The sequence below is a fragment of the Muntiacus reevesi genome, chromosome 1 (genome assembly GCF_963930625.1).
Source record: "Muntiacus reevesi chromosome 1, mMunRee1.1, whole genome shotgun sequence".
Taxonomy (NCBI): Eukaryota; Metazoa; Chordata; class Mammalia; order Artiodactyla; family Cervidae; genus Muntiacus; species Muntiacus reevesi.
In genome coordinates this window covers 44,351,774-44,362,299 of record NC_089249.1, presented here as the reverse complement: position 1 = coordinate 44,362,299, position 10,526 = coordinate 44,351,774, and the positions used below count along the sequence as shown (strand labels likewise).

At 39.4% G+C, this 10,526-nt stretch overlaps 1 protein-coding gene across 1 annotated transcript; it reads right to left on the bottom strand.

The window, feature by feature from the left end:
* Positions 1-5,321: 5,321 nt before the first annotated feature.
* Positions 5,322-10,357, bottom strand: CLEC12B (C-type lectin domain family 12 member B). The gene is made up of 6 exons (XM_065922733.1): positions 10,227-10,357; positions 8,339-8,437; positions 7,668-7,886; positions 7,004-7,158; positions 6,506-6,621; positions 5,322-5,488 (listed from the first exon to the last, which is right to left on the bottom strand). Exons 1-6 carry the CDS (start codon positions 10,315-10,317, stop codon positions 5,338-5,340), a joined length of 831 nt encoding a protein of 276 aa, XP_065778805.1. The 5' UTR covers positions 10,318-10,357; the 3' UTR covers positions 5,322-5,337.
* Between the last annotated feature and the right edge of the window lie 169 nt (positions 10,358-10,526).

Sequence of the window (10,526 nt, the reverse complement as noted above, 5' to 3'; positions counted from 1 at the left end):
TCTTTCTTCCTCTTATCTCTTCCCTTTCTCATTTCTCTGAATCTACGGACTACAGAAAGTCGTTTTTAAAATTTGTTTGGGTATTATTAGCATCGTGCAAAGGAGCACAAATCAACATGGTACAAATATAACATGGAGTTTCTTGGAGAAAAACTCTCAAGGAAAAAAATAACAAAAAGGACACAGCCCTCAGACTCTCACCAGCGTAGAGCAGTGACTTGGCATAGACATTCTGAATGTGTTTTGGCAAAGGTCTTGATAGAGAGATTTGCTTAGCTGGGAGATCACACATGCACAGAGACAGGGAGAGCAAAAGCCCCAGTGCAGGGCTTCCCTGGTGGTCCAGTGGTTAAGAATCCACCTTCCAACACAGGGGACATGGGTTCAATCCCTGGTCGGAAAACTAAAATTCCACATTTGTTTAGTCACCAAAGTCATGTCTGACTCTTTTGCAACCCCATGAACTGTAGTCTGCCAGGCTCCTCTGTCCATGGGAATTTCCCAGGCAGGAATATTGAAGTGGGTTGCCATTTCCTCCTCCAGGGGCTCTAACCTGCATCTCCTGTATTGCAGGTGGATTCTTTACCATGAGACACCCATTCCACACGCTGCAGAGCACTTAAGCCCACGTACCACAACTAGTGAACCTGCATGCTCTGGAGCCATGCTCCACAGCTAGAGAGAATCCCACATGCCAAAACTAGAGAGTCCGTGCACTTCCAGGAAAGACCCACGTGATACAATGAAGATCCCATGTGGGGGACTGAGAGCCCATACGAATAGATAAATAATTTTTTTTTTAAAAAGGAAAGCCCCACCTCTACAACCTGATACACAGGTACAGGATAGCCTGAAAGGGCTGAGGAACACCTAGTTTCTCTAGTAACAAAAAATATACTAAGGGATCTAGAATAAAACCATACCGGGGAGTATGCCTATTGATGGCTGTGGTCAGTATACCACAAGTCCCAGAAACAACTTTGCAGGTCAGGAGATTAGCAGACATTGGATCCTTGCCAAAACGTCCATGAGACATTTGATCTATGCCAAGTTTCTTGACATTTTCCTCCTATCCAAAATGTCCGTGACCATATATGTGCTGTGCTTAGCCATATCCAACCCTTTGTGACCCCATGTGTAGCCCACCAGGCTCCTCTGTCCTTGGGGATTCTCCGGACAAGAACACTGGAATGGGTTTCCATGCCCTCCTCCAGGGGATCTTCCTAACCCAGGGATCAAACCCAGGTCTCCCGCATTGTGGGTGCATCCTTTACCAGGGAAGCCCAAGAATACTGGAGTGGGTAGACTACCCCTTCTCCAGAGGAACTTCTGGACCCAGGAACAGAACCGAGATCTCTTGCATTGCAAATGGATTCTTTACCAGCTGAACTACCCAAGAAACTCATGAACATATTTGGTTTATGCCAAATGGTTTTAGACAAGACTAAATATGACCAAGTATCAACGACCTTTCAGTATCAAAGACCTTTCAGTATGACCAAGTATCAAAGACCTTTCAGTATGGGTCTTATGGATGTTTTGGATGGGATCAAATGCCTGGTAAGGGGGAATTCTGCCAGTTGATCTGTTCCAATTGTGCATTCTGGAAATGGAAAATAACCACAGAATGGGTTTGGGGACACACTGGGCCCACAAGGAGATGGACCTAAACTAAAACTCCACTGATTGCCTAACCTCCCTAAGCTCTTACTCTGTCTGGTGGGTCACAATGATATTATTGGTTTCCTGGAACTAGTATAGGTTCAGAGCCAGAGACTAGTATTTTCTGAAAGGTCTGATTATTTCCTTTTCTCAACTGCATGATTATGCTAATAAAAGGGGAATTTGTGCTTATGTCCTTACCATTTTAGGATCTGTCAGAAGCCCTGGTTCCCTGACAAACTCTTTTCTCAGGCAACATGGTGAAAAACTCATTAAATTTTAAGCTATGTCTGCTCCTCTGGACTTCTTATGCCAGGAGCCCAGCAGGAAAGAAAATGAGTCACAATCCTAATAGGGCTCATTAAACCTGGTTATCAGGAGACTGTAGGGCTGTTGCCTAAGACAGGAAGTGAAGCATGTATTTGACCCCAAGCTAATCCACTAGATATCTCTTGATAGTCCCCTGTTAAATTTTGACAGCAAATAGGTAAGTTCAGTAGAAATGGGGTATTATATCCAGGGGCTTAGACCCCTTAGTGATGAGTCTCTTGGTCACCCTACCAGGTGAAATGTTTAGTTTAGTTCAAGGTGTTGTTAAGGGTCATGGAACTAGAATTGTAGTGGGCTAGGAAGGTGATGAATATTAGTTGCAGTTTCAGGACAGATTGCAATGATTGGGAGTAGTTTATCCCACTAATTTTTTGTGAGTTTATCAAGAAAAGAGACTGGACAGAACACTGGAGGGGCTGGTAAAGGAAAGTCACATACTAATCTAGCAAATCAAGCATTGGCAGAGTAGACTACAGCAAGTACTCTGGTTTGCTCCCCAGATTCTCCCATCAGGACTGATGTACTTACTTCCCAAGGTACTGAGAGTGCTGGCAACTGAATTCTCTGCTGAGTCTTTTTCTTGAAATTGCTGTCTGCCAAAGGGAGTCACCTTTCTCAGGGACAGCCTACATCAAATGAGTGGACTAGGTAACAGGTGGGAATGGGGTCTAAAGGTTCAGCCTTCTGGCCTCTAGAGATGCAACTTTGAAAGACCAGCCTAGCTCCAGAGTTCCCTATAGGATTAGCTGAGTCCAAATCCTCAACTGTGTTGTATGGATGAACTTTTACCTTTATCCGGTGTTGCTTGTCTTACCCTCTAAGCTCTTATTCTCAAGAACATATAACATTAAATCTTCTACATAGAAAACTCAGAATTTTAGAGACTATTTGCTAGGGAATCCTACATATTTAAAAAAAAAAAAAAAGCTAAAGTGATTATTTTCTGGATTCAGTTTATATTTTTAAGGGAATAAAAACATGTTGTCATATATGACTCTAGTTGTTTCTTTTTTACTTGACTCTTACTGTATTCACTCACTTATTCATTATCCATCCAGTCAATCAATGAGCATGCTCTAATCACAGAAACTGTAGCTGTTCAGTCGCTCAGTCATGTCCAGCTCTTTGCAACCCCATGGACTGTAGCACGCCAGGCTCCTCTGTCCTTCCCTGTTTCCCAGAGTTTGCACAAATTGATGTTCATTGAGTCAGTGATGCTATCTAACCATCTCATCCTCTGCTGCCCACTTCTCTTTTTGCCTTTATCTTTCAAGATCACACAATAAATGACATATTTGTGGGTTTTAGTCTGACATGTAAGGCATCTAGACATGATCATGCCCATTCACACAACAAGTTACAAAAAAAAAAGACTAAAACTAAGCAACCCTTCTTATATCCATCAGAGAACTGAGGTCACAGGGCAAATCACCACACCATAAGTTTGAAGAGACAGATCAGTAGAATCATAGCTTCCTGGAGCAGAGGCCCAGGAGTAGAAAAATACATGAGTTGCTACCAGAGCAGGAAAACCTAAACTGTAACTGACAAAATTATGGGAAAAATGTTAAAGGAAAGTTCTGCAAAGATAATGACAGCTCGTCCAAACAAGATCAATGAATAGACTAAGTTATGTCAAACATTTTCCAAAAAGCAATTTCTGCATGGGATACTTCCTTCCCTGAATTGTTGTTATTTAGTCGCTGAGTTGTGTCTGACTCTTTTGCAATCCCATGGACTGTAGCCCATCAGGCTCCTCTGTCTATGGATTTTCCCAGCCAAAAATACTGGAGTGGATTGCCATTACCATCTCCAGGGGATCTTCCAGGCCCAGGGATCGAACCCACATCTCCTGTGCTGACAGACAGGTTTTTTACTGCTAGTGCCACCCAGGAAGCCCTAGGGTTATTGTGAGAAACAAGTAAATCAATAAATGTAAAGTTTTAAGGGGACTCTCCAAATAAATCTGATGTGAAGACAGATTTGGACATTATGTAATTATTTTATGAGGAAAGAGTTATCCAAAAAAATACAAAATTGGGCTCTCCCCAAGAAGCGTCTGTGTGTGTGTGTGTGTGTGTGTGTGTAATACCTCCCAGGAGTTCTAACCAGGGCAGGAGGAAGAGAGATAGTAGAAACAGAGAGACTGGTTGAGATTCTTGAGATACACTGTGTCTCATATGCCAAGCTACCATAAAAAGCAATGAGGGATAAACTATTCTGACACAAGAAGCTAATATATCCCTAAGACGACCTTGGGGTTTACTCCTACGCTGTAGAGGCTGCCAGGGATAGCATGATGATAGCAGGGCAGCTGGGAGAGGACTATGAGCAATAAATCTGATCTAATTTCAGAGTCACTCCAAGGTCAGAAACAAAAACAGTCATTTTTAGTGAATATGAAAGAGAGTCCATGAAATAAGAATTAAAAGACACAAGATTTCAATGAAAAGAACTGTAACCTCTTTTTGCAAACAAACTAGCCAACAAATATATCAAAATTATTAATAGCAGATATCTCTCTGGAGAGGAACAATAGAAGAAATTAGCTTTCCCATGAGAATAAAGAAAAACCCAGTGTATAGGGGTCAGGTGCAGAGTTTTTGACCTTTGATGAATAATTTTATCTTTCTGGGAATGACAGTGGCATTTCTTTTTAAAAAGAAATGATAAAGTTGCTTTTTAAATCTGTGTATACGAGACTTCCATTTCAGTCTTATATGAGAATTAGTAAACCTGTTTACTTGAACTATGAGGCAAGAATCCTGGAGTGGATTGCCATTTCCTTCTCCAGGGAATCTTTCTGACCCAGGGATCAAACCTGTGTCTCCTGCATTGGCAGCTGAATTCTTTACCTCTGAGCCACCTCGGAGGCCCATATACCCCTTCTCCAGGATCCCCCAGATTTCTACGTGATCCAGCAACTGTCACAATAGGGTTTCCTGGACCTTGTTCCACTGCTGTGGCCTGTCTCAGTTCTGGCTGTTAAATATTTACACATCGCCCCTGTTCACTCGGGCATATTTAACAACAAAGCAAGAAAAGTCTGTTATTTGAGAGAAAAGAAATTCAGTGAAATGAGTCTGAGATTTAAGATGGCCATAGAACAGCTATTCTTGTAGGTTTCCAGTAACCTTGAGATGAAATAACAAGAACATCAGATCAGAAGGCATCAGACAATGATGTGGAGTGTGTTCTATGTAGCAAGTTTATTTGCCTGTTGCCTGATGGTTTAAATATAGAGACAGTCACTATTTAATCTGTTTTTTTCCCCTTTAATAGTAAAGTTTTTTCCTTCCTCATATCACCTTAATCATAAGTCCCTTACATCTTGGAGGCAGCATATTAATCCAAGTCTTCAATCTTCACTAATGCAGCTGTCTTCTCACAAATCCAAGAAATTTCAGCACTGCAGCGGGATATATAAATATTCCCATTTTGAAAATAGGCACATCCCTTGGATTCATTGATCTGAGCATATTCATTAGCACTAAACCTGAAAAAGAATCAGTTTTAAATTAATTACAAATATCACATTTGAAACGATCACAATTCAATGTTTTCCACTTCCCTGACAATGAAACACCATTCATGTGACTGTTGAAAGACTTCTGTGGTCAGCAACCATCAAAATCTCTAAAGCTTGCATATTTGAGTTTTTTTAAATTTCCAATTACTCATGATCTCAGATAGAATTATTTAAGAAGGAAGCTTAAATCAGGAGTTGAGAATTGCTATTCTCTCCATAACAGGATAGAAACTACCCAGTGCAGATTATATATTAAAAGAACTAGGATTCCTTTACTCTGGAACTTTCTGAAGAAAAACAAAAATAAAATCACATTCTGTATAAGAATATGTTACATTTTACTATGCACAGGTATCATTTTGTATATATTTTTATATATGTGAGGCGTGAAAAGAGAATAAAACAGAGGTTAGAGGAAATGAATGAAGGCATAGGTGTAGTTCTGATATTGGTTCCTAGTTCTTCTGCTAAAGAATTGATGATAACTCTTAAGTAATGTCATCAGAAAATGATGATCATGTCTAAATCTTCCATGTGCCCTGGACTGCTTTTATTCAAATGATCTGCATTACATTATAATATTCTTTTCTCACTTTAAGGCTTAGCTCTCTAAATCTTACTTGTGATGTATACACTTTTGTTTACTCTCTCTGTGACAATATTTTAATCTATAAAATGGGAATATAACAGGGCTTTTGTCATAGGAATAATAATAGTTTGAACATCATAAGTATTACTTGTGTTTGTTAAATAGAGAAATAAGCTTAAACTAATAGATGGAATTCAGTGTCCTGCCATGAATTTATCTCACAAATGAAATGAGGTCCTCCTCATTTCCATCTCTATTAATGAAGATCTCTTTTCTTTGGAGGTTGTACATTTTTGTATCTAGATGTATAGTTCTTATAATTCACATTTATTTTCTTAATATTCCATTTTTTAGTATCTTTCACTTGGTTCTTTCCCCAATAATCAGAGACTTACAAGGATGCAGAGGGTCTAGAGCTATCCTCCCAAAGCCAGCTTCTGCCAGATGGATCCCAAGATAGTCCCAACCAGAAAAAAGGAAACTCGGGTAGTCGTTGTGACCTCAGAAAATCCTGAAAGAGAAAACGGGAAAAAGTTCTGTGAGGACCACATTCCTGTTTGCTGGAGTAAGAGAGATGGGACCGTTCATCGAATTCATGTGAAAAGTGAAAGTGAAAGTCGCTCAGTCTTGTCCCTCTCTGAGACCCTCAGTTGTGTCCTGGAGTTCTGTGTGTCCTGGAATGGGTTGCCATTCCCTTCTCCAGGGAATCTTCCCAACCCAGGAATCAACTGGGGGTCTCCTGCATTGCAGGCATATTCTTTACCAGCTGAGCTACCAGGGAAGCCCAATTCTTACTCAAAATGCACTGAATTCCTACCATGTGACTCAGAAATTCTATTTACTTTCAAAGACATGAATAATTTCTCTAACCAGGGAAAGAGGTTCAACCTGACCTTTTCCTCCAGGCTGTCCAACTTCACCAGCGTGGAGTTCTTGTCCCTGCAGTTTTTTCTACTGTTAGGCCAGGTTTTTTCCTCATTTATTGCAAAGTAATAGCAGCTGGTTTGGTACCATTTCCAGGTCTTAGGACAAGGATTGCATTTGTGGTCTGAAAAAGAAATTACACCCAGTAGCACAAACTCAACAACTCTAGAGAGACCAGGACCTGGAAAATAAATCATTCAGACTGACAATGGGGCTTCAAAACCCGCACCCTAAAAACAAACCGCTTTAGGAGCCCCCGGAAGTAAAGTCACCCAAGATTATGTGTTGGGACAATGGTGACTGAAATACTCTTTTCGGGGCTTAGTCTTCTGGCCTCAGAAATATCAGCTGTATTTCTTAACTCCTTATAACAACAGGATCACCTAAAAATAGTTCATAAAATGAGGAGCTGAAATATCCAGATTGATCTCATCCCAAGATGTTTCCCAAATTCACCTCCATGTTTAAAAAAAAAAAAAAGAAAAACTTTGTATTTTCCCTGGTCTTCTGTAAATTTATGGCAGCATCATTAGAAGTCATTGGTAATATCCTCTCATATTCTGATGTGGTGCACATCATCAATCTAAACCAGAGCAACAGATTTGATCTGACTGGTCAGCAAGTCCTGATTACCTGAAGTGTGAATGATTAGCTCTTGGCAGAGTTTGATGGCCATTTGTCCCTGCCTCTTCAATAGACTGGAGATTTGTGATTTGAGAAATTCCTCCTCCACAGGAAAGTTCCTATACTCGCTCAGTTGCTGGGATAAGTTGTCCTGCTGTTGGTGGGTGATTTTCTGGAGTTGAGTCAGTTTGTCTGAATCTGAGTTAATTTTGCTGGACATCTGGAAAACTCCAAGACAGAAGACAAACTTATATATAGCCTTCCATTCTTTATGACAGCTGTAGATAATGCTCTTAACACAGTAATATTGCTTCGATTTAATATTTATTGGTAGTCTCTAAAAATCCAGGTGTCATGGAAAAAACACACCTTATACCTTTTTATTTCAACTCTTAGGAAAAAAAAATAGAAAAATAAAAATCGTCTTCATATTCTAGTTTGTCAAGAGAAAACCATATATTTGGTTTTCATATACAACCAATTTCCTTGTAACAATGAAGTACATCTTTTTCAGGTTTATCCTGGAGACATAGAAAATGAGAGACAGCTGAGGTGGCAGAAAGCATTAGAGGGTTTATGATGCTAGCACCCATCATATTAATATAATCTAACCTAAATTTATATAGTTTACAGCTATATTTCCTAATCCCCTGCCCTGAGTTTGATGCAAGCACACTTACACATAATTCCCAGGGTCACCAGCCCAATCAGCAGCATCAGACAAAGAGTTAGCAGACCCAGGGCAGCCTGACGCCATATGGAGGATGGAGCTGGATACCCTGAAAAAATCCAACACAAAGATTAGCAAACAGTACTGCCTTGTGGTTTTTACACATTGAGTTGTAAAAACTCAATGTGTTTTTACACATTGAGTTGTCCTACTTAATAACCATCCAGATATCAAAATGTCTCTCTTGCTTCTTCAAATCCTCTATCTCCAAAATATCTAAAATTGTACAAAACAAGGGCCCCACCACAGTTCTTCTCCAGTTTTTCTTTTCTCCACCATCCTCCGTTGCTTTAAGAGCCTCCTAATTTTCAGGTTTTTGTTTTACATCACCACACATCTTTCTTCTTCAAGATGACTGAATTCATGAATGAGATATTGTGGAAAATTCTCTGGATGATCTCAACAATGGAAGAAACCCTTAGAACCACAAACCTCCACAAGGCAGGTGTTTTGTGAATTCTGCTTATATCTACTATGTATACTATTTTTCACCTAGCAGATAGTGAATTGATACTGAATGGGAGAATGAATGAATATACAAGATAACATACCAACAGCAGAACAGATAACTCTTCAAAATGTAATATCTTACTTATATATATTATGTGTATATATGTACATGTATGCATATATATTATATATATATATATAGTTTTTATACTTACCTCACCTTCCTATTCCTTAATTCTGGATCTAGGGGCATCTAGCTTAGTGTCTCAGATGGATTAATGCAATCTCCAGGTGCTCTGACATATGCAGCATATTCACCACTCCCTTTTTCTCAAGTATTAGATTCTTTTTTAACAACAAAACAGAAATGTATAACCACCTTTATTAGACACATGCAAAGTCTATCCTATCATCTTTTTGTATCTCATTCCCAAACCACACATACACATATATACACATACATGCTTAAGATAAAAACAAATCTAAAAAGCAGGAGAACGTTGTAGATGACTCGGACAACAAACTGTCCTAAACTCTCAGCAGATTCCTGAAGGTAAAGGATGTAGTCTGTTTCATTAAATTGGATTCCTGATCACAGAAACAGCTATTTCTTTCAATTTGGTACAAGAGAATGAGTGAAGGATAAGAACTGAGTCTCAACTCTACCATGTAACAATTGCATGAATATGGTTAAGTCATTTAATATTTTCCAGATCAGTTTTCTCATTAATATTTCAGAGAAAGTACTACTATTGTTCCATTTCTTTAATAATTTTATTTTGATGAAGACATGATATCATGTATATAAAATACTATACTCATATCAATATTGATTCAGCAAGACTAATTATACTGGGAGTTTCAACTTCCCTTTGAAAAATTTGTAGTACTTATAAGACAGAAGCTAGCTCTTGTCTATTTTTACCTCACTCATCCTCCAGTTTATCTTTTCAGATAAAGTTCAGATAATCCTACAAAAAAAAAAAAAATTCTCACCGACTTCTCTAGTTTAGAAGTTTCCAAACTGGCCTCTAAAAGGATATTCCCCGTGGCATCTCTCACAAGGTATAAATATCAAGGACTACATTAATAAAAGAAATCTCAGTCCCCAAACTCAATCTCTGGCATCCTCAGCTGAAATAATTCACTATAACACAGAGCTTGGTGACACACAGCAATATCTCCCAATTTTAAAAAGTCCTGGAAGCCACATATTTCCTCCTCAATGTAGAGCACACCACTCTACCAAAAGCTTCTCCAACTTTGTCTCCATTTTGGAAATTCCACAGCAGACCTCTCAAAAAGCATCAATGTCAAAGCCTGCACCTCAGGGTATCTAACACCTGTCCATCACCCAAGATCACGTCTTGCCATCTTTGAACCCTTACCTCTTTTCCTTAGGTTATTTCTATCCTGATTATTTCCTGCTGCAACAGCATCCTGAAACGTGAGTGTCGCGTAGGTCACGTCTTCAGACATTGTAGAAGAAAGCTCTACTCTGTGCGTAATTAATGTTTCAATATCATCAGACCCGGGAACACAATGTTCTTTGCAAGGCTGGGAGTTCTTATGTCCACACCCAACTGACCCAAGACACATCCCACCATCCCCCCATCAGGACAGAATGAAGATCTGTTTTTCTGCAGAAAAAGTGAGAAAAGGAACTGTTGCCTTTAGCAATCAAAATA

Excerpts from the sequence above, each read along its gene's own strand:
- CLEC12B (XM_065922733.1), bottom strand. The coding sequence starts at position 10,317 with ATGTCTGAAGACGTGACCTACGCGACACTCACGTTTCAGGATGCTGTT. Across the intron at positions 7,159-7,667 it reads GCTAATCATTCACACTTCAG|ACCACAAATGCAATCCTTGT; the intron begins GTAATCAGGACT and ends TTTCTTTTTCAG. Across the intron at positions 5,489-6,505 it reads TCTAGACCCTCTGCATCCTT|GTTTAGTGCTAATGAATATG; the intron begins GTAAGTCTCTGA and ends ATTCTTTTTCAG.